Consider the following 25,115-nt stretch of genomic DNA (forward strand, 5'->3'; position numbering starts at 1 on the left):
CTATACATCACTATATTCAGTGTTCAATTGCCAACTGCTCTGTACCTGAACTCTCTATATGTACTTGTCTTCCTGGTATGACTATAGGAAACATGTCATATGTCTTTGCTGCTTCTGAAACTATCCCAATAATATATTACATTACCAAAAAAAAAAAAAAAAAGAGGCATAGTAGTTAAGGAACATGATTAGGAAGTAGAAAATTCTGAGTTCAGACTCTGGCTTTGTTCCTTTCTAGGTGAGTGACCTTGGGCAAGTTACTTAACCTCTATAAGCTTTCCTATCTGTAAAACAGGGATAATTCCACCTATTTCACAGGGTTGTTGTGATGTTTAACAGAATGTGTATATGTGTGTTTGCACAAACACAGAGAATGTTTAACATGGTAACTGACCCATAGTGAGTGCTTTCTAAACAGATGGCTGTTATGATTTTGCACACAACAGGTACTCCTCTTCAGTAAATATTTTAAACTGCACACTCTATAGATACAGTGCAGTCCCTACCAAAATTCTAAAGGCATTTTTCACAGAAATAGGACAAACAATTCTAAAATTTGTATGGAACCACAAAAGATCCTCAAAAGTCAAAGCAATCTTGAAAAAGAGAAACAAAGCTAGAGGCATCATGCTCCCTGATTTCAAACTGTATCACAAAGCTACAGTAATTAAAACACGATGGTATTGGCATAAGATAGACACACAGATCAGGGGAAGAGAATAAGGAAGTCAGAAATAAACCCATGCATATACTGTCATTAATGTATGACAAAGAAGCCAAGAATATACAATGAACAAAGTATGATCTCCTAATAAATGGTATTGGAAAAACTGGACAACTGCATGCAAAAGAATTAAACAAGATCACTTTCTTACATCATATACAAAAATAAATTCAAAATGGATTAAAGACTTGATTGTAAGACCTGAAACAACATAAAATTCCTAAAAGAAAATATAGGTAGTAATCTCCCTGTCATTGGTCTTAGCAATGGTTTTTCGGAACCAATATCAAAAGCAAAAATCAATAAGTGGGACTATATCAAATTAAAAAGTTTCTGTATAGCAAAGGGAAACCACCAACAAAATGAAAAGGCAACCACTAAATGGGAGTATTTGCAAGTCATAGATCTGATAAATATTTACAAGTCATTTATCTATCAAAGTATATAAAGAACTAATACAAATCAATAGCAAAAATCAAACAATCCAACTGAAAATTGGGCAGAAGACTTGAATACACATTTTCCCAAAGAAGACAAAAGATGGCCAACAGGTACTTAAAAAGATGCTCAACACCACTAACTGTCAGGGAAATACAAATCAAAACCACAAAGAGAAATTACCTCCCACCTGTCCAAATGGCTATAATCAAAATGACAAGAAATAACAAATGTTGGAGAGGATACCGAGAAAAGGGAACTGTTGTGCACTGTTCATGGGAATGTAAATTCATGAAGCCACTCTGGAAAACAGTATGGAAGTGCCTCAAAAAATTAAAAATAGAACTACCATATGATCCAACAATTCCATTTCTGGGCATTTATCCAAAGAAAACAAAAACCTATTAGGACATATGCACCCCTATGCTCACTGCAGCATTATTTGCTATAGCCAAAATATGGAAATAACCTGTGTCCATTGATGAACAGATAAAACAGATGTGACATACACACGTCTGTATGTGCGCACATACCCACACACACACAAACACACAATTGAATTCAACCTTGCCATAAAAAAGAATGAGATCTTGCCATTGGCGACAACATGGATAGAAGCTGAAGCATTTTGCTAAGTAAAATATATCAGAGAAAGAGAAATAGCGTATGATCTCACATATTACACATATATTTGTAACCTAAAAACAACAGCAGCAGCAACGGTAAAAAACAAGCTCACAGATACATGAAACAGACTGGTGGTTGCCAGACGTGAGAATTTTGGGGGTTGGCACGATGGGCAAAGAGAGTCAAAAGGTCAACTTTCAGTTATAAAATAAGTCATGGGAAGTAGTGTACAGCATGGTGACTACTGTATATTTCAAAGTTGCTAAGAGAGCAAATCTTGAAAGTCCACATCACAAGAAAAGGTGATATGAGGTGATGGGTATTAAGTGGACTTATTGTGGTGATCATTTCACAATATATATATACATATATCAAATCATCAGGTTATATACCTGAAACTAATGTATGTTATATGTCAATTATACCTCAATTCAAAAAAAAGGTTAAATAAAAAACTACAAAGGTCACATTAAATATTTTTTCTTAACAGGCTGTCAGGATTCCATTTCACATGAAGCTTTACACCACCAATCACTGTATTTAGTCAAAAACTACATTTTGAAGCTACATTCCAGAAGAATAGGTAAGGCAACTTTTAACTTTCAAGCTGTGTGCAGATGCTAAGATCTGGTGTATAAAATTCTGTGAAAGATCAGTTTTCTCCACGTATATAACCCAATCCAACACAATTTTCAGCAATTACCATTTCAAGAATGCAGTTAAAGCAGAACTGAAGAATCTTTGGGGAGATTAGAAAAGTTTCCCAAAAGCCAAACCCATGGATAAAAGATTTTGTCAGATAGGATAGTGGGAGTCCATCAAAAACTAGGGCTCAATGATTAGCAACCATAGCTAGCTTTTTTTTTTTTAATAGGACAATCTTTTTATTTTATTTTACTTATTTATTTGAGAGACAGAGATCACAAGTAGGCAGAGAGGCAGGCAGCGAGAGAGGAAGGGAAGCAGGCTCCCTGCCAAGCAGAAAGCCCGATGAGGGCGGGGCTCGATCCAAGGACTCTGGGATCATGACCTGAGCTGAAAGCAGAGGCTTTACCCCACTGAGCCATCCAGGTGCCCCACTAGCTTTTTCTATTAAGAAGGGCATGAGCTTTTCTTCAACTAACAAGGCCATTACCAGCTCTTGATTGGTGCCTTTAGAAAACAACTGAAAAATGTTGCAACCGGGCACCTGGGTGGCTCAGTTGGTTAAGCAACTGCCTTTGGCTCAGGTCATGATCCTGGAGTCCCAGGATCAAGTCCCACATCAGGCCCTCTGCTCATCAGGGAGCTGGCTTCTCCCTCTGCCCCTCGCCCTTTACATGCTCTCTCGCTCTCTCTCAAATAAATAAAATCTTTAAAAAAAAAAAAAATGTTGCAACCTAGCATGTTAGAAACCAATGACATGGCCTTTTCTTGGTTGAGGTAATTCTTTTTTTTTCCCTCTAATGAAACATATGGTCTTTTCTCCTTTGTGTAGCAGGTCACAACATTCCCTAGGTTAAGTCATACTGTATTTTAAAAATCAGATATAATGTCTCCACTATGTTTCCAGGACTTTCCACCAGGAATATCTATGATCTTGCTGGAGAAACTGCACTGAGGATAACAAGTCAATGCCATGTCTCCATTTGCCTTGATGTGGGCCTCCCACATTGATGTGTACCCAGAGAGCAAATGTCTCTCTCCACTGCTACCCAAACCGCCTCCCCCTGAAGACCCCAGCCCTCCTTATTTTCTGGCCCCCATAGTTAGGAAAAACTCCATGCCTTACCGCAGATGTTAGACGAACAAGAATTTCATCACTGCTTTCTTCTGAGTCTTCAATTTTCTGATGAGACCTTTGAAAAACAAAGAATGATTTATTCTTAATTTTAATTGCTCAAATTTATCTACCAAGTTATGGAGAACACATAGCAAATAATGGCATTATTAATACATGAGTGAAAGTACCCATGCAAATAACATGGTGTCAGTAACACCAGGGGACCCAGCTCTGTGGCAGCCCAACTGTTCCTTCAAAATCAATTAGCAGGAACTTCTTTACAGTCTACCAGTTAAATCCTGAGGATCGAGTATTTGTCTCCAAATGATATCACAAAATAGTTCTGACACATGAGATTTATGAACATGGGCATGCACAAAGCATAAACAGATACGATTGGAAGGTGGTTAGGTACCAAAATTCCCTACTAGTCTAAATGAAATCCAGATTTTGAAAATCTGACACATGAATTTCCTGCCACATCTGAATTTCACCCAAAACCGATTTGTTTTGAAATGGTCTATTATAATAGGCCTAATACTGTGACAGGAATTACGTGAAATACAACAGCAGCAGAAGTTCTTCACTCTTTTTTAAAGTACTCTAAAGCTCTAAGCCCTCACGCAAAAAAAAATAAAAAGAAGAAGAAGAAGAAGAAAGAAAGAGAAAATGCCACAGCCCAGTTGAGAAGCCAAGAAAACTGCACATATGCTTAATATGCTAAATAACTAAAGAGATGTATAACATATAGTATAATATCAGTTTGTCTGCTTAGGAGAATCACCTTTGTAATGTATCTCATGAAAATATTTTCACCGCACCAATGTATACATGAACATAAAATTATTCATTTCTTTTTTTAATGAAGCATATTTGACACACAGTATTACCTTAGTTTCAGGTGTACTAAAATTATCTTTAAAGCAAATTTTATAAAATGACATTTTTTTCCTGGCTTGGTCAAAGAAAAAAAAAAGTTAATGCCAATTGAGCATAGGTAATTATCTCACAGATCTATTCCACAGCAATCCCTTTTGCCACCTTCCGTGGACTCTGAGGGATCGGGGTTAGTTGCCCTGCAGGGCGGTGTTAACCAGAATGGCAGGGCAAGGATTGATTTCATTCTCAGAGACAGCCAGGGGTCAGCTCCAGCACTCGCCTGGCGGGGCAGGAGGGCTAAGGCAGGAGGGCTTCTGGCATTGGCTTCCTGTTCCTGTGTTTTTAAAACCTTTTATAGAAAACAAACAAACCAACAAACAGACCCCAACCCTCTAAATCAGAGCGGTGGATGAAAAGCCATTCGCCTTTACCAGAACTGCATGCTCTAGGTAGGAAGCAGGCCTGGCACTGTCAAGTCCTTTAACGACCTGTGCTGCGAAGTGCTCGAAATGCGAGCTAATAATCCACCCAACAAAGACGTGCGAACTGAGCATTATAAATCCCCATATTCCCTAAAGTGCAAGTTACCCTGATAATGCATATTTCGAACAATGAACTTTATTATTAAAATTATCTATTCAAGGGACGCCTGGGTGGCTCAGTGGGTTTAGCTGCTGCCTTCGGCTCAGGTCATGATCCCGGCGTCCTGGGATCGAGTCCTGCATCGGGCTCCTTGCTCAGCAGGGAGCCTGCTTCTCCCTCTGCCTCTGCCTGCCACTCTATCTGCTTGTGCTCACTCTCGTGCGCTCTCTCTCTGACAAATAAATAAATAAAATCTTAAAAAAAAAAAAAATTATCTATTCACGAGGTTTCCACATACATGACGTTCTCCTGAGAAGAGATCTGCAATCCTTTCTAACCTAAGCCATCCAACCAGGTGTACAGGGTTGAGTTGAGTTCACTGGACAGATGGGACGGGAAACTGAGAGCCAAACACACTGGGCACCAGGGCACCAGCAAGGGCTTGGGCACTGTCTGCATCTGCAGGGAAGCAGGAGCTCGTCCCGCCAGCCCCTGGTTTTCAGACCCTGGCACATAGCTCAGCAATGAGTTTATGGGATGAGGTATTTAGCACTAGCAAAGATTCCGTCGTGAATGTGTTCAATAAACTGCTGAAAGGAACTCCGAATTCCAAGGGAAGGGAAGTTCTTGTGTATGTGACTGATAATGGCTACCTCATGAGTAACCACTGAGCCACTGATGGTTTACTGACAGATAATTTAGTTCCTGTTCAGAAGCAAAACTACCTTTGGTCATTCTTCCAGCACAAAACGTGCCCTGGCAAAACAAAGCAAAACAAAACAAAACAACCAAAAAATGTTTCCAAAGGAAGTATGTGTAAGACAGACAGAAGTGACCTCCCAAGAGCCGTCCTGCAGCCCTCATCCCATTTTTATCACCACAACCACCACGACTTGTGCCCAGAGCTCTCAAGTCATTCTCCAGCCCCTGAATCTCCCCCGAGCTCACCTTGCTTTACAATCTGCCTTCAAAGGGGTTCTGGGGGGCAATTCCAGGAACCTCATTTTCTATGGGCTCCTTGAAGTCAACATAACTTACATTGTGTTCCTACCGCCTCATGCCTCTCACAACTCAGCTCCGTGGTCACCCTGTGGCCATTCCCTCTGTTTCCTTCACTTCCCCCCTGTTAAACCTCACTGACAACTGAAGCCTTTTACTTCTCTTGCACAAATTATTTTTACTATCTTCTAACTAATTTCTTTGTCTCTGGGTTCTCCTCTTGTGCCCCATTTCCTATAGATACCAGGATTATCTTTCTAAAACTGAGACCTGATCCTGCTCCTCTAAGAGTTCAAACCTTCAAAGATTATCCTACAGCCTACTGAAAGATCTAGAATTCACAAGAACTCTTCCTTTCCTGCTCATGTGCCCCCAAACCTCCTGCACTGGCAGGCACCTGCATCTGACCTGGCAGAGTAAGGTCTTAGGAAAGGGTCTGGTGATAAGAGGTAAAGAGTGGAAGAGCTTAGAGAAAGGGAAGGCTAATACCTATCACTGTGTCCCCTCTCCAGATCTATGCCAAAATGCCCAGAAATACCAGACCTTCTTTACTCAACAAATTTATTTTTATGAAAGAAGATAAATGTTGATTTTATGTATAGAAACACACATCATTACAATCCAGTGAAGACAAAGCTCTCCCATGTCAGATCAAAACAGGTAATGAAACAGGGCAAGGGGGGAATAAAGAAAAGAATCAACTGTAATAGTTGCCTATTTTCCCATTATTACTCAAGGGGATCAATGAACAGAAGAGGAAGAGAGAAGCTCTGTGTGGTTTGTCAGTGGTTAGAGAAGGGAAGCAGAAAAAGCCCAGCTGGCATCAGCAGGTAATGGCCATGACAAGTGACATGAGACAGAAAGAAACCAGCAGTGACCCCAGGAAGGAAGACCCAACCCAGAGTGTTTGTGCCAGCAGGAAGCTGTGGCCCAGCAGGCAGGACAGATTTACAAATTCCTATGGCTGCTTCTCAAGGTCCCTGCTTCCCAACAGCCCAAGCCAGGTCCAGGAATTCTCCAACGGAAAGTCCTGAGTGCTGGTACTGTGCGCAGATGTCTTCAGTCGTTTGAGAGGTCTACAGGATCTAAGGGTGCCAATGGGAGGACACAGGAATGGCAAAAGCTGCCTCTGTCCCTTTAACCATCAAATAGAACACAGTATCATTCTACCCAGTCCCCACCAAAAACAAAACCAAGCCAAACGCTGCCCTCTCTACAGTCTTTCTCCTTCATCAGTGACAACCCCAACTTTCCAGCTGGAAGTTGAATAAATTAGTGGAGTCCCTGAAACTTTAAGGAGTGCTCTACGAATCTCTATACCGAGATTACCATGCAGAAGGTGCTGGCTTGTTACCTGCAGTCAATTCAACTGAAGGACCCTGCTTTTACTCAAGAATGCTTTCCCTGAGCTATTCCATGGTTCTCCCAGCTCCCTGCAGCAGTTCTGTCTTTCAGTGACCTTCTTGCCATTCACATCCAACCATGACTTTCTTATATCAAATACGAGAGATGTGGTAACTGAAAATATCTTTTAAGTCATAGCAATACAAGGCACCCCCACCTCCTCACCTTTTTCTAAGAAATAACTAGTATAGACGTAGTGACCCAGCCAATTATTTGACAATTATTCGTACAATTCATTCCACAGCAGAAAAGAACAGTAAGTCCCCAGCCAAGAACATCTCTTAGCTCTGACAGCTCTGTAGTCACATAGTGTTGAGTTCCAATAAAGGGGCTCAGGAGGTACTAAGGCCCTCCTCAGTAAAGGCGGCCATTATCTGGGCAATGGAATTTATTTTATACCGTTCAGGCCCAGTATAATTTCTAACAATTTGGATTTAACTGGTATCCCTGTAGGGCTTCCCAGCATTCTCTCAGTGAGAATTCCTTCACAAGAATTAGTATAATGGGTTTGAAATAATTCCAATGAAGTTCTTAAAAATACATCTTCTATATGAGAGACAGAACCCACGCTCCTCAACCAGATTTTGGCCAAACATTTGTGCCTTAAGATTCAAAAGCAATCAATACCATCTTGGAGTTGGAAAACCCTACTTCCTTTTTAACTGGAAGAAGTTTTCATGGTATTTTGGGGTGGAAAACTGGAGCCATTTTATTACAGAAATATCATCCAAATAAGACCACTTTACATTTGTATATTGATACTTCAAAAATGCATGAGTTGTCTGTCCATCTATGTCTCAATATTAAATAGCGTACGTGGGCTGCCAAGAGCTACCACTATGCAGAACATTGTTCCTTTAGGAAAATGTGTTAAATGTCTATTTTATGGTTGTTGGAATTGCAAAGATTTGGAGTCGAGTAGTTCAAGAGGCAGAGACTGTGCATTAACTGGCACGTGCCAAACCAGCTGGTTATCCACGACCTTCCAGACATACTTGTGCTGACACCATACTGAGCTGCACATTACGAAGAAACCCAACACGAGGAGTTGTGGCCTCAGTCGTCTTTCATGTGAAATGCTATTACTGCTCTCCCAGGGGCTCCGTTTGTGTCTGGGTGCTTTTTGCATTCACATACACATCAATCTTCACATTAAAGAAAGATAATCTAGACTGGGACCCAAGGAGGGCGGGGAACACGCCTACCTCCAAATCAGAATTCTGACGGGGAAGAATTCTGTTCTAGGGGGATGTCAGGCAGGCCTATTCACTACTTCCCACCATCACCCCCCACCCCCCAAAGCTGGGCTGGTGTTGAGCTGTCCTGTGCTATTTGTTTGGTTTGGAGGGACCAGAGGGAAATACAATATTTAGGATGGACCCGAGACTACCTCTGCTAGAAGCTGATGAAATTCTAGGGTGCAGAAAAAAACCAGAACCAAGACAAACTATACAGGAATCTTTCAAACACGATCCCACAACAAGCAGAAGATGCACGGCACACACACCTATGAAAATAAAACAAAACATAGCAAAATCGACCTTTAAGATACTCTGCCAACCCAAGCGAGAGGCACTCAGCCTCATCTGTGACTGTCAGAGGCTACTTCTTGGGAGCAGTAATATCCAGGGTGAGGTTCAGATGGGTAAGGAGTGGCCCTGGAATTGCAGCAGGATTACCAGGACAAGGAAGTAGGAAATGGCAGGAGATTAACCCAAGGCCAGACCAGTCACCGCCCTATCTGATAGGGATAGAGAGTTTCTCTTTAGTGCTGAGGGCTAGAAATGGATGGAGAAGTAACTAGAAGAGGATATAAAATTAAAAGGTTGGTTGGTTTCTGGTTATTACGATTAAGGGAATCATTTGTTTGTTAAAGAGAAGAGCCAACAGAGAGATACTGAGAAAGCAGGAAAGGAAAGGCTGTGGGGTAGGACCCACAGCCCAGAGAGAAGAATGTGTCGTGAGCAGAAAGAAGGGCTCTCCCACCACCAAACTGAGAACAAATGATGTCAGGTCAGCAGACGATGCCACAGTTCACATTCTCCTGGGACAACTCAGTGTCTGTTCCGTACTTGCTGACTGTCGGGCAAGGAAACTTCAGGGCTTTTCTCTTGCAGAAATATTTCCTGGGCCAGACTTGAGATTTTTCTTTCTTAGGAACCACTGATAGTAAGTCCTAGACACTATCCAAGAGAATGCTCTCCAGGTACACAGACTCAATCTCCACCACATCCAACAGCCACTGATTCCGGGAGAGTAAGAAAGTACACTCAAGTACTGTCCCTTCTCTAACACCTATATTCTGGACACATCTATTTTGCATAACAAATTCTTATGACAAAAAAGAAAAACTGGGATGGTAGAAAAATGAGAATTAGATTTTTCTTGCGATCTCTGACATCATGAATACAACCTTCTGTTCAACTTTCTAAAGGGGAGTTAATTTTTCACAGGATCTGGCCTCTGTAAGCACAACTAGTAGCCTTTTACCAAACATTAGTAAAATGTGAATGTGACAGCTTTCACTGAGTCCAGGATATTTAGTTACACATTCATCCAAAATCAAATAAAATTAGTTACTACTGATATTTTTGCATTTTATATTGAAGATTTGAAGACTAGTAGTTAATATTTAAGTAAACAGCTAGCATTTCAAATACTAGCAAAACCAGGTTTAAAAGTTCAAGTTTTGTTAAAATTCCTATACTACTCTTAAATAATTATGTACTCTGATAAAAATAAACAATCTGTTCCCACAGCTAGAATAAGCCTTTTCTGTAAACAATGGAAATTTTGGAGGACTTAGTGTTTCCTTGGGAGAGGGGGTGATGAGTAATAACAAAGACTAAGACCAGCTGATTTCATAGCATTTTTTATACAATTTAAAGTAGTAAATGGAAATTTTCTTCACCTATGATCCTAATACAAAAACTTGTGCCAAGTTCCATCATGAATCTTTTTTTGAGAAATACTCAAAAAAAGTTTACTTATCCAGTATTTATTTCCTATTCCCCAAAGAGCATAAAATGAGACTCTAATTAAGAAAAGTCAGGAATATAAAAGGTAGGTTTGGGACATAGGAATGGTGGACTTGAAGTTGATCTCCCACTTAGAAGATGTTAATCCAGCACCAGTTCAGAAATCAAGAATGCCAATGGATTCTTACCTTGCTTAAACATGTCAGGCAGACAAGGCAAAGTTAGGCAGGATAAGGACAACAAAGGAGAGGAGGTGACAGGGTGGAGGGTGGTGGTGGCATTAGCATATGTAGGGTGCCAAGGGCAGACAGGGATCTGAATTTTGGAAATCACCACTGCGGGGAGGATATTAAATAAAGAACTGGGTGAGGACACAGCCAGAGTTAAGAGCAGAGAAAAAAGTCTGAGGACTGGGGCACCTGGGTGGCTCAGTGGGTTAAGCCTCTGCCTTTGGCTCGGGTCATGATCTCATCGTCCTGGTATAGAGCCCCACATCTTTCTCCCTACATTGGGCTCTCTGCTCAGCGGAGAGCCTGCTTCTCCCTCTCTCTCTGACTGCCCCTTTGCCAACTTGTGATCTCTCTGTCAAATAAATAAATAAAATCTTAAAAAAAAAAAAAAAAGAAGTCTGAGGACTGAGCACCAGGACACTCCCTGTTCAGAGGTCAGTGTTTCCAAAAGTAGTATTATTATGCAGGTATGGTGAGGCCAACAGACAAGAAGATGACTGCCATTGAAAAGATAAGTCAGTCTGGGGACTATTAGGTCTTAATAATACGGAGTCTTCCATTACATGAACATGGCGAGATCCTCTTATTTAAGTCTTATTTTTTTTTTTATCACTCATGAAGTGTTTGACATACAGCTCTTGCACACTTTTTAGATTTGTACCTAAGTACTTTAGAGTGTTTTTTGTGCTAGTACATAGAAACATGTTGATTTCTGTACACTGACCTTATATCTTATGACCCTGCTACACCTGCTTATTAGTTCTAGTAGGTTTTTTGTAGATGCCTTGGGATTTTCTATTTATATAATTGGGTCCTCTGCAAAAAGAGGTGGCTATATTGTTTCTTCTAGTCTGTATATCTTTTACTTCTTTATCTTGCCTTATTGCACTGACTAGTGTTGAAGAGAAGTGATTAAAAGGATATGTATTAGCCTTGTTCCCTTAGTGGGAATGTAGTCAGTCTTTCACTATTAAGTTAAGCCATAGGTTTTATGTAAGGTTTATCAGATTGAAGAAGTTTCCTTATATTCTTAGTTTTCCAAGACTTTTTATCCCGAATGGATACCGAATTTTTTTCAAATGCTTTCTCTGTATCTGTGGAGTTTATCATACAGTTTTTCCTGTTAGACTAAATCTGATGAATTATACTGGTTGATTTTTAAACTTTGAACCATCCCTTTTTTCCTGGAATAAACTCCAGATTTTCATGATGTATTATCACTTGTATATATGATGGATTCCATCTACTAAAATTTGTTGAGTAAGTTCCTGGTTTTCACATTCATTTTCTCTTTCTGAACTTTGTCCTAATCATGCTGGCCTCCTAAAGGTTCTTATATTACTTACACAGAGTTGTATTCCCACAGGGCCAAGCACAAACTTGTACTTCATACAAACCTCATGGTCAGTGAAAGTCTGATGAGGAAGAGTACCGGTGACAAGCAGTTGCCTTTTCCCAGACCTTCTTCTCCCTGCCCCTTTTCCTTATCTAAAAGCTAAGAGGAGCAAATTCAGTTATCTAAGGACTCCAGACTCCCTTCCAAATAATAATTGTTTATAAAGCTAAATGCATGGAATTTCAGGAGTGTCAGCCAAGTGGCGGTAAGTACCATGCTTGGTATGGTACTTCAAACTTCATCATAATGGCATTAGTCTGACTTCTTTACATAGTAGTTTACAACTTTGATTTAGTTAACACTCACGGTTCCTACCACTTAACCAAGCACTTTCTGTATGGCTGACTTTACAGAACTATAGACTTCAACTTTGGTGTATATCAGCCTCACCTTTAGAACTTAAGTATGAATATGATTGTCTCAGCTCTCCATCCTATGCCTGATTCAACAGATCTCATATTACGCCTCCTTCTTTTTGAAAGGGTCATGGTTGAGAACCACTGCCACAGAAGTCACTTCCAAGTTCACCTTCTGCCTTCATTTCACATCACCGCAGCCTGCCTTGCTGCAGCTCCTTCATCTGTAACTTCAAACCTCTATTGTAAGAAGTGTTCATCATTACTGCTACTATTGATTTTATTACTGTTGCCACTTCCAGGCCAGCTTAGGCCAAGTGACTAAGCCAATTCTTCCCCATTTTTTAAGTAGGGAGACACCTTTTACATAGAAATGGATCACAGAACCATGAACTCTGTACATGTTGATTAAGCAAACATACGACAAAAACGTTACTATGAATTCAAGTAACAAACTGTATTTTACTTCTTTCAGAACCAACGACACACAGGTAGGTCATTTTCTTTCTTCAATGTAAAGATAATGCTTGTGTTCCCTATGGGGGCTCCATCTGAGACGTGCTCCCCACTCTTCTCAAAACCTGAGTTCCTCTCGCTGTGACTCCCTGCCGCAGCTGCGGTGACCTACCTCGCGCTGCCCAGACATGCCGCTGCTCTTCCGAGCTGCAGGCCCGGCACCCTGTGCCATCTACCTCAAGTATCCTTTTGCGTCTCTGCCTAGAGCATGGAATAATGAATGCTAAGAAAGTCATCTTTTTCTTTTTTTTTTTTTTTTAGAGAGGGAAAGGGGTTTGGGGGTGGGGGGCAGAGGGGAGCGGTAGGGAGAGAGAGAGAGAATCCTAAGTGGGCTCCACGCCCAGGGCAGAGCACAACGCAGGGCTCCATCTCACAACCCTGAGATCATGACCTGGGCTGAAATCAAGAGTCAGGCATTCTACCGACTGAGCCGCTCAGGGGACCCGCTAATAAACTCACATTAACCTGCTGGACTGAGGTTAAGATACCATTTAACTAAGCACCCTGCTAAATAAGAATAACAACAATAAAACATGTTTTTGTTTTTTTAATAGTTAGAATCAGGAAAAGACAGGCTGGGATGCCATGAGAGGGAGCTGTTTGAACAGAGGTCATAGGGCTGAATGGACTCTCTGTGGAAATCACAGCCAGACCCTCAGGAGCACCAGCAACACAAGCAGGTACACAGGAAGTCCCACCAGCAGGCAGGACGAACAGACAGTGGTCCAGCCAGGATGGACAAACCCAACTTGTACCAGCCCCAGGCTCCACAGCAGATAACAACAGAACACCCCAGTTATACCTCAGGGATCATTAGGGAAGGGGCTGCCCATCCACTAGGCAAAATCAGTGGGGATGGGAAAGGGCCCACTCTGACAGAAGAGCCTTCTCTACCAGGCTTAAGAGACCAATACCACTCACCACATACCAGAGACTGTCTTCCTGAGGAACAGGGAGTGGGCACAGACTGAACCTTTTTACCACAATATGCTCCTCAGCCTTTTACCTTATTAGAATAACTTAACTGGATTAAACTAAAATTATGGGCTTCTTTCCCTTCTTTCTGGCTACCAAGCAAGATGGAGGCTCATGTGGACAATAAATAATAGATTGCTGAGAGAAAAAATGAAGACATGACATTTTTCTTTACATGTCTGGGTGTAGCATGAGTTACCTTTGAGCAAGCCTCTAGAATTCTTTAAGTAACAGCTTAAATGTAAACTGTCCTGTAATTGGAGAATACAGTTTCATGTATTTGAGGTTCATAGACTCAGTCCTTTCAGAGACCTACTGCTCCCTGGTAAGCTGGCAGCTGCTGTAAGGGTAGTTAAACTGAAACAGCCAAGGTTCCTCACAGAGTAAGTCCTCCAATTTCTCACTAGTCCTGAAGGTACGATTAGGCTGTCTTTCCCTATGCTGTTACTTCAGCATTTCTAAACAACACCCACGCCCCCAGCCCACCCACCCTCCACAAAAAAATTTTTTTTAAAATTTTTTTATTTATCCATTTGATAGAGATCACAAGTAGGTAGAGAGACAGGCAGAGAGAGAGGAGGAAGCAGGCTCCCCGCTGAGCAGAGAGCCCGATGCGGGGCTCCATCCCAGGACCCCGGGATCATGACCTGAGCCGAAGGCAGAGGCCTTAATCCACTGAGCCACCCAGGCGCCCCACCCTCCACAAAATTTAAAAAAAAAAAAAAAAAAAAAAAAAATTTAAAAAGAGCTAGAAAAAAGTCCATTCTGGATGACTTGATTTGGCTTTCAGTTTGAATAAAATACCATGATTGCTATTTTTTCTCCCAGAGACGGTACTCTCAACACTCCATTGAAATTATCTACTCAGTTTGGATGTAAAAGTTATTTTGTATAGAATGGGATTTTCCCCCCTCAAATTAGCCCAGAAACCTGCAATAGATCCATTTGTCATCCTGCTTTAAGCCTTCTTTCCTAAATGGAAAAAAAAATCCACTTTAAAAGGATACGTTTGTACAGAATTGTGTTTACATAGAGACGTTAAGTGGTTTCCTCACATAATTTTACAGAGATTTCAACAAATTAAAGGGACCTAATGCAGAACCACATTTACAGACTTTAATAGCCTTCAAATATCAAAAGGACCACAGGACAGGATTTTCAGCTCATGAATGGATGATGTAAGTTAATGAATCAAGAGGACCTGAGAGGCCATTTCAGTAGAATGGATAAAAACAGATTAAGAGAGCAGAATGGATAACACAGAACTAATGACACAGAAGAATGGAAAAATTTTCGGAAGCAAACAGCAAGCACCATTAGTTTCTGAAAGTCGGACAGACAGGAAATGGAGACGTTGTGTAAATTTTGTAGTCAAAGTAGGACTTGGGCTCCCCCTTGAGGGGTGGGTAGAATTTGGCTAGATAAGGAAAGGGGCCCAGGAAGGAGCAGAGCACCACAGGGGCGGGAGGGAATAAGAGGGTGTGAGATGGGGGTTAGAATGAATGGGGATCACCAGATGAAAGCAGAAGTTACAATGGGAATCACATGCATCAAGCCACAGGAAGGCTGAGCCATCACAGCTGGAAGAGGACAGTGTCCCTAGGCACCTTTTCTCTGACCATAATTTCTTCCAAGTCTGGATAACCTCAACCTTGGCTTTCCAAAATTTAGCCAAAAATTTTACCCTAGCTTAGAGGTTTGCTTATAACTGTAGCATAGAAAAAAAATTATATATTTGTATATTATATACACATATGTTATACATGTGTATACACCTATCTCCTGCCATTAGAGACTCGCTGTGGTTCATTAACTTTACCTGTTTATAGTTAGTAGTTATAATATGGAACAGATGGATCCATAGCTCCCCAGTGACAACTGCCCCAGAGGAATGACCACTGCTAATGTGCATGTTCACACTACCACCAATAAAAAACCTGCCGATAAACAAGACACGAGTGATTCTCAACTCCGGAGGTGTGATGCTGGTGCTCAGTGATCGGTATGACAAATGACTGCAGGTAATCTGGAACTAATATTAGGAACTGAATTTTGAAAGTAATTTTTAGATTCTAGAGGGGACTCAGGGTTTCCCTGTAACAAGGTCATCTCCCCCAGTGGCATTCCAATCCACTGCCCGAGTCAGGGAGAAAGCAGTGGAGCGAAATCACGAGGACTGCCTGCAAGCTCATTTCAGCTGCCCTCATGCCCCTGGTGACCCGCGTGCACCCAGGGGGCTGGCCCCTCCTCCTTCCTGCGTGCAGGATGGGAACTGGTGAAGGAGAGCTGCTAGAGAATGCCAGTCCCACAGCATCAAAGCGAGTCACAGTCATCTCTAGCTTCCAAAGCAAACGCTCCTTCTTGGAAAGCTTATTAAAGTTTATTAAAATGCTCCTTGACTTTTCTCAGGAAATTCTGACCTCTGTTAAAAGCATCTTACACTGAAGAACATCTTCTGTGCTTAGACAGTTGAGTGAAGAATTACATATGAATTTTGCTTTACTATTCCAAGGTCCTCTAATGTGCAGTGGTGTTGGTAAAGTCATAACCATTTCAGAGTCTAACATTTTTATAGCTTCTGTTTATAGTGTCTTAGAAGGGGAAGTTGGAATGACCCCTATAACTCCTGGAACAAACACACTCTGGCAGGTGTTAGAAGAGTGGGTGTTAGATCACATGGGCATGGATGCAAACCCTAACATTCCACTCACCACTCGTGTGACCTTGGACAGGCCACCTGACCTCTGTGCCTCACTTTCCTCACTTAAAAATAGTGACAATAGTCCTAACTTCTAGAATTCAACTGAAGATGAAATAATACAAAGCAGTTAGCATAGTTCCTAACATAAGACATGTTTCTACAATCAACCTATTAGCACGGTGTCTCATTAATATCCTAACTCTTATTTCTTTTCTAAAAGCCTGGATTAACTGTCCAGTTTTGTGGGTTTTGTTTTGTTTTGTTTTTAAGAGTAACTCATCTTTGTGATGATTATAGGTGTTTCCCCTGGAACCCACTTTCCTACCCATGAGATAAAAATGACACCACTTGCCCTGCTGATCTCACAGACCTGAGAGTCAACAGTACGGGAACATATTTGGAAAACTGAATATGGAAAAATTATTGATGGAAAGTTTTAACCTGAAATTTACTATTCCAAAATAAGCTTATCATGAATTCTGTGGAGAGACAAAGACGTGTCAACAGCACCATATCATGACTCAAGCTCTGTGCCCAAGGCTTCTCTAATGAATTTTAATTCATTTTAATCATATAGTGATTCACTATCTTCATGTGATTGTGATTCACGTGTTTTAATTTGCCAAATGTTGCTTCTCGCTTATTTTCAAAAAGGTCTGTTCACTGAAAGCTCTCTTTCTTAGGAAAGTCACGATGTGGAGAGCAGATAATATGTCAGTTATTATTTTATTTCAACCTAAGCCAAATGATCTTTACCTCTAATTTAGATTACTGCTCATACAGTGATGATTAAAGTAGACGGAGAATAGCACAGCTGGCCAGGCATCCGCTTCTGGGATTCGAATACCACTTCAGTCATTTTTTTAGCTGGATTTAATCTCCAGTCATTTCTTTTACCTTTCTGAACTTGTACATGAGAAATGGGAACAGGACAGCTATCTCTTAAAGGAGATGGTGACCTTAAACAGCTGAGCACAGTCCCAGAAACAGGAAGTGTTCTCTAAGTTGAGAATAATTTTATATCAGAACAAAAGAGCATCTACTTACAGTTCACAGATGCCAGCTCTAGCCGGAATGAGAGGTACAAGTTGCAGTAAAAGCTTGACACCATTCTGCCATTCTTCTTCCCTTTCAAATTCACAGTACAAGTAGGTACATTCATCAGAAGAAAACTGGTAGAAAACATAGGTATCTTGAAAGTATAAATTCTGGTCCACTGTTGGAAACAAAAAAGGGGAGGATCTGTTTTTTAAAGTCTATTATTTAGAAAGTCATAAACCAAATAATAAATTAAAAGCCCTGCTAATTATTAGGGAGAATCAAGGGGTAGGACTATAATTACATCATCTAAGTCCATTCATGCTCACAATTCCACTGAATTAAAAGGGACTTACTGACCAACCTATTTTTATTACTTGAGGCTTTAGCCAGCATATTCATATGGGTTTTACGATTCTTCTGCTTCACAGACAGGTGAAATCAGTAACGATTCAAAAAGTGGGGAGAATTTCTGTGTGTCTCAAAGCAAACAAATAGATTTAATTACTGGAGTGATACACAAATACAAAACTATCCCAAGTTTTAAAGCCGTGGCTCTCAATCAGGGGCAACTGTGACACCCAAGGGACATTCGGCAATGTGTGGAGACATTTTTGGTTTTCACTACCGGAGGGTGCTATAGGCATCTGGTGGGTACAGAAAGTGACACTGCTGAACAGCCTATAATGCACAGGGTGGGCTCCTACAACAGAATTATCTAGCTCAAGATGTCAGTGCCACCAAGGCTCTTTTAAAAGGGATCAAGAATTGGAGACTTAACCTAAAAAAATACTGACACAAATTTTTTTGCTCACCAAAACATGAGACTTAATGAGCAAGCTGGTAACATCCCTCAAAGGTAGTTACCACTTTTCTAAATCAGAGTATCAGGTGCTGGGTATTAACGACTCACTGAAATTATAGCCACATCCCCAATTGTACTACACTGGGACTTGGATAAGCCTTTCCAAACCTTACTATGCTCTCTGACCCTCAATATTTATTATCTATGGGGACAAAGGAACTTCTGAGTGACCAACTAGCACCTGCATGATGAAGCTAAATTAAGACTCTGAATTGCTTAACTTCTAATCCTTTAATTCCCTGGGCTCAACTAAGAAAAGCACTATCTGCCATCTATTTTAGTTGCTAGTTAACATCAATTTTGCGTTCTATTTAAACAGCTAATTTTCATAGGTCATATCTCTAATTGTTCATGATTAGTCAATTAAAAAGGCATAACATTCCACTCATAAAATCAGTTTCTGATAATTATTTTAAGTACAGCTAGATAAATCACACATTTAGAGCAACTAAAGATGTCACTGATTAAAAAAAAAAAATTGTGAGCGGGCTTTTGAGTAGAGGAGAGGGTAAGGGAAAGACTCTTAGACATAGTAGTCTATGAATCAGAAAGTACCTACTTGTTTTTACAAAAGGTGTGAGAATTAACAACCAAAAGATGACTGGTCATTTTTGTTTATAAAATGTGAGAGAACACAAATTATTTACCTGTGGAAACAACTTCCATCCAGATTGTAACAGCCTCTAGAAAATCAAGTAAATTTTGTTCTGGTAGCTTAATAAAATAACACTTCTATGCTTCACAAAACATGTAATACTGACCTGATAACATAATTCCCATATCCAGTAGGAGCTGCCAGACCCCTATGGCCATAGATCTGCACTGGACAAAAGGACAGTGTTCTAGAAGCCAGTCTACCAGCTCTGACCCAACACAGCTCCTCCTGAACAAAAGGAAAACCATTCATAGTAAGACATTATTACCACTCATTTGCCCAAGAATTGATATTTAATATTATCCTTTCCAAGGGACTCAATAATAAATGAACCGGCAACTCTTAACTCATCTTTCTGATTTCAGCTCAACTATCACTTCCGTAAGAAAACTTAGAATCACACCTTCTTATGCTTTTGCTTCAAATCACCTACCATGTAGTAATTGTACATCTGTCTGAATGAATAGTATCAGCTTCTGTCACTTCAGAATCATTTTCAGGATATCAGGGACTACAGACATAACTCACTGCTAAACCTCAACAGTGAGAACATTCCAGGCACAAAGAAAATTCTCAAAACATGTAGTTGAACAAATGAAGGAATAAATGTAGTGAACCTTTATATAAAGATAATGCCTCTGTCTTGGTAAGACAAGTATCTTAAGGTGGTGGTGATAAACTTCTGTTCAACTCTTTGTAGATTTTTATCTAGCCTTTTTGAGAACAAAGTAACTCCAAGAAGACTACACAAAGTTAGGACCACAGTGAGTGGTAAAGAGTTTTGTTTGCTACTCTCCAAACACATTAAATCTTAAAATTTGTCTCAAAGAACAATAAATACGACCATTATTTAAAAAAAAAAAAAAGATCTTATTTATTTATTTGGCAGAGAAAGAGAGATCACAAGTAGGCAGAGAGGCAGGCAGAGAGAGAGAGATCACAAGTAGGCAGAGAGGCAGGCAGAGAGAGAGAGGGGGAAGCAGGCTCCCCACCAAGCAAAGAGCCCGATGCGTGGCTCGATCCCAGGACCCTGAGATCATGACCTACGCCGAAGGCAAAGGCTTAACCCACTGAGCCACCCAGGCACCACCACAACCATTATTCTTTTTAATATCATCTAAGCAATCTAGCTAAGCAGCCTAAGTCGTAAACTCATAAACCCACAAACCCAGTGTGTATGATGGATTCCACTAACCACACACACAAAAATATCCCCTGTAATCTGTCTTAAAATACACAGCTATATTCGAAACATGCCCCAATTTGGGCATTACAAGCAGTATTTTCATGCCTACTTATTCATCTTTATCAGCCTCAGCTGAAAACCCAAAAGAAGACAACTTGCTGAAATACAGTTTTCATTTGCAGAAATTTCACTGAAAATCATTCTCCCTTATGAAAATGTCCCCATTTATTTTTTTCAAAGATGCATCGTGTAAACGGTTGTCTTTATTCAGTATTTGGTATTTAAGGACCAAAACACATCAACATTTATTTTATTCCTAAAACAGAAAAATACTGCTTATTTTTTGTGACTGGCCATAGCCATCAATACCTAGAAATCACACAGTAACCAACAATGTGAAGAAATGCCATGAGGCCCTACATTTTCAGGGGTAAAAGGAAAAATAAACTTTTGTGCTGAGATATTTGTTTTGTGGTTTTGGGTCTGTTTGTTTTTGTTTTTAATGCCCAATGTGGGGCTTGAACTCACAACCCCAAGATCAAGAGTCGCATGCTTTACGGACTGGGCCAGCCAGGCACCCCTTTGCTGAGGTATTTGAACAAATATTCCTGCTTTAGATAAAGCATCCTTTTTTGTGGGGTTGGGGGGGGGAGTGTCACTATTTGAAAGATACTCTAAGGCAATTAGGGCAATACCAGACGCATTTAATTGCAGGTTAGTGTTAAGACATTAGAAAGATTAACTGTCAAATAAATGGATGTTTTTTGAAAAAGGAGAAAACAGATCACAATAAACTAGGCAATCAGACAAAACAGTCAATATTAACTTCTAATTCTATAAGACACCTTTCATGTTAAAGGCTCAAAGTGTTAATTCCTCAACACCTCTGTCAATTACCCAGCATCTTTGACCTTGTAAAACACTTTTATCCTATGGATTAAAACACTGTATCATCATAATCCCTATTCTAAGAACAATCCAGTCCTCAAACTGCTCTCACCATCTGACCACCCAGAACAGGACACAGCCAAACATTTACTAAGCAAACCAAACTGCCAAATTGCAAAAGGTGGCTAGATGGGTGAGTATGTTTGCCTTGCTCACAGGCGATGGAGAAGAAGTGTCCTAGACTGGGGCTTCTCAAAATTGTGTTTAGGAGCACCTGGGGGATTCGGTTACTGTGCAGATTCTTACGCAGTGTGGCTGAATGGGGCCCAGAAGACCCTGGTGACTACAAAGCCCCAATCCGCCAGCTCTGGCTTCTCACTGGGAAGGGCTCACTCTGCCTTGGGGAGCAGAGCTGAGTCCACACACTGAAACATATCGCCAGAACACTGCCATGACAATAACAGTTCATTGGAGCTCCCCACCCCGGCCAGCAAGCTATGTTTCAGGTGCTCGGAATCCCCTTCTCCACCCCCAACTTTCTCAAGTTGTGTTTCAAATCTCCTTCAACAACCCATCTGCACGAGGGAAAACCCCACTAGGAACAGAGAGCAACACTATGATTAATATCACCAAAGCAGACAGCATGAGGTTAGAGGCCCCTGCACTGCACTCCTCTCCTGACTTGCTGGCCAGGGCTGCAAGAATGCAGCCACCATACCTAAAGCTTACAGGACTCAGGGGAGAGCAAGGACGAAGAAAAGGGATAGATGGAAGGGAGCGATCTCAACACCCAGTTCTACCTCCCAGGGTATTTTCAGTGTTGTAGCGGATCCAGAAACCGTTTTGAGTACATGTAGATCTAACTGGAGCTGCACTATGAGGCAGGAACACTGTGATACGGAGGTGATCAGCTACCAAGCTAAGTCACTGCTATAACATAACACTAAACATGATTTCAGCTCCAGTTTCTGGTCTCCTTCTGTCTCTAGTTACATTTTTAGCAATTCATTCATGGTACTGCAGACAGAAAGAACCCTAATCTCAAATGTAAATGGGGTGATGGTATTTAGAGACTTACTTGAAGTCTCAGAAACCAGTATGATTTTTTCTAGAGCGCAAAAGGAATAGAAAACATCTCAAAGTTTTGAAAGTAATTCTCATGGAACACATGGGGACCACTTCACCTCAATTTACTACCAGACAAAGGAAAATGACTCCTCCTGGGCAATCACATCGGCACTGTCTTTAGACCCCGGGCACTAATCAATCCTTATATTGTGAAAGACAGGAAGTTCTGGTCCAACCACGGGGACTCTGAAATAGCACAGCACATGCTCTCTCCCCATTCAACTCCCACCGAACCCTAAATCTGTTCTAACTTGGATAGATGGTTCTTTTCCATGAACCTCATTAACGTACATCTCCCAATGTTTTTTTTAATCTCTATCCATGGAGACCACGTAGAGCTCTGAGAGCAATGACAGGTCTTACACATAGACTTGGGTGGTAGCTAAAAAGAATCACAGGAGCCTGCTCATGACTAGACCCAAAGCTTTATTCAACCAGTTTTTATTTTTTAAAAATGAAAAATAATTAGATAAGTTTAAAGTTGATATCAACTATTAAAAAAAATTCAAAAGGCTCTATGTGAAGTGGTCCAGCCATGAGTGCAACTGCTGTTCTCACCTGTCATGTCTACTTGGCCCGGACTCTAAACTGAAGGTTCTTAGACCTCGGACTATGAATTGCTTACAGAGGGTTGGAAGGCAGGGGGTAAGATTTTTCAAGAGGTTCATGAGTGCATATATACAAAAACATGCTTTCTCAACAGAATAGATTATATCTAACCTAGGTCATATTTTTCAAAACCTATATATGTACTAATGAGGTTAATTTAATGTGGGATTTTCGGTCACATGGGCGGCTCAGTCAGTGGAGCATCTGCCTTTGGCTCAGGTCATGATCCCAGGGTCCTGGGATCAAGTCCCATATCGGGCTCCTTGCTCAGAGTCTGCTTCTCCCTCTGGCCTCCCCACTCCGTTTTTGTGCTCTGTATCTCTCTCTCTCAAATAAATAAGTAAAATCTTTTAAAAAATTTAGCATGGGATTTTAAAGTATTAATTCACTGTAGTTCTCCCAGCCTCCCCTCCCTCCCTTGCTCACTGGTACCTCAGATTCTGCCAAGAGTCTGCTTAGAAAGTAGTTGGTAGCATGGGATAGTGATGAGAAAAGAACATTAAGGAATTATCTAGGGTATGGATAATAGTTACATAGGTGTATATAATAATAAAAAATTCTTCAAGCTGTACCCTTAAGAATTGTGCATTTTAAGTCATGTCTCAATAAAAAGGAGGTCTTCTTACTCAAAAAGGTTGGGAATCACTATACCCCAAATCCAGGCCATGATGAAATTTTTCCCAAACTGTGACAAAGGGAAAAAACAGGAATATTACAATGAGTTTGTGATAAAGCTAAATTTAGTTAACTTAATGAAATGTCCTTATTCTGAGAATCTTTCCTACCATTTTTAAGATTTATTTTATTTATTTGGGGGGGAGGGGCAGAGGGAAAGATGGTCTCAAGCAGACTCCACTCTGAGTGTTTAGCCTGAGGCAGGGCTCTATCTCATGACCGTGAGCTCATGATCTGAGCTAACCAAGAGTCAGGTGCTTAACTGACTGTGCTACCCAAGTGCCCCTTTCCTTTTTTTGGGGGGGGGTGTCATTTATTCTGAGTACTCTTCCTATTCTTTATGGTATATTGCAGTCTCATTTCTGTAAGAAAAAATGATAATAAATTTTTTCTTTTTGTTTTATTTTTATAATGTAGTTTGGTATTTTTTGGTATGGTTTAGTACCTTGAGTTGATGAAATAAAAAGCTCATAATTCACTTTTGTTTTTTCTTTAAATGGCTCAATGAATTGAAAACGTGTCCTCAACTTTCTAAGTGACTATTCTCTTAGTCTGGCTGTACTTTAAAACTGGGCATTAGCCCATCCATCTACTTTCATACCTCTGCCCTTATTCACAAGCCAAGGTGGAGAAATATTAACCCTTTGCCACCTGCCCTTCCCCTTCCTTGCAGCGCCCAAGGAGGGGCTCATCCTCACCAGGCAAGTTAGAGCAGAATTCCCTCTCCCATTCAATTTCCCAAGAGTCCTCAAAGAGCCTTGATAAGGTCCTTGAAGAAGGGACCTATGCTTATTGAAGTCCCAAAGCAGCACATGCCCAGTACAAATATTATAAAACAGCACATTTCAGAGGAAGCAGAGCAGACTCTCTTAGGAACCCATCCACTTGCACCTGGAGAGTCCATACCCTGACTTCAGAACCAGGAGTCTACCATCTGAAGAGAAAAATCACCATCAGCACCCCCAAACAGACACTTCAAACAAACAAATTGTCCCAGTAGTGAAAAGCCCAGCTCTCTGGATCAAGGTTATGATTTCAGCACATTTTTCTTTTATTATTCAAGGAGAATTTTTGACAAGGTGTTAGAAAACTGTGTTACCTGTAAAATCCCTTGAGGTTCACTCTGTCCTTTATCAGGTCAGCTGCCTGAACGATAATAATATTCCTCAATGCTCTTCCTGCACAAGAAGAATTCTCTCCATAAATCTAAATGGAAAAAGACATTCTCCATAAATTTACAATAATATGACAATTTGTATGCTGCCAATAGCATACTATATTAAAAAAAAAAATCATGCCCACATCCCTAAGTTTAACAACACTTTAGCCTACGTAGTTACAGACCAACTACTACCCATTTTATTTTTGTTATTGGTCCACTTGTGCTCTTACGTGACAGTAACTATTTTCCAAATAAACTGCTTTAACTATAAATAATTTTTATACCAAGTTTCCAGAATGAAATTTTTTTTAAAATAGGGTTTCTATCAACACAGCAAACTGA

At 40.6% G+C, this 25,115-nt stretch overlaps 1 protein-coding gene across 2 annotated transcripts in view; it reads right to left on the minus strand.

Moving 5' to 3' along the window:
- The window catches only part of LOC111147241 (Rap guanine nucleotide exchange factor 5), a 228,526-nt gene that overhangs the window by 156,211 nt on the left and 47,200 nt on the right, over positions 1–25,115 (minus strand). For both annotated transcript variants that reach the window (XM_022503165.1, XM_022503164.1), the window contains 4 exons: positions 24,711–24,817; positions 19,232–19,353; positions 17,615–17,783; positions 3,561–3,627 (listed from right to left, as the gene is read on the minus strand). In XM_022503165.1, coding sequence (XP_022358873.1) covers positions 3,561–3,627; positions 17,615–17,783; positions 19,232–19,283 — 288 coding nt within the window. In that variant the 5' untranslated portion in view covers positions 19,284–19,353; positions 24,711–24,817. The remainder of the gene's footprint in view (positions 1–3,560; positions 3,628–17,614; positions 17,784–19,231; positions 19,354–24,710; positions 24,818–25,115) is intronic.

This window comes from Enhydra lutris, unplaced genomic scaffold, assembly GCF_002288905.1.
Source record: "Enhydra lutris kenyoni isolate GAN:26980312 unplaced genomic scaffold, ASM228890v2 scaffoldscaffold16, whole genome shotgun sequence".
In the NCBI taxonomy this organism is placed as follows: Eukaryota; Metazoa; Chordata; class Mammalia; order Carnivora; family Mustelidae; genus Enhydra; species Enhydra lutris.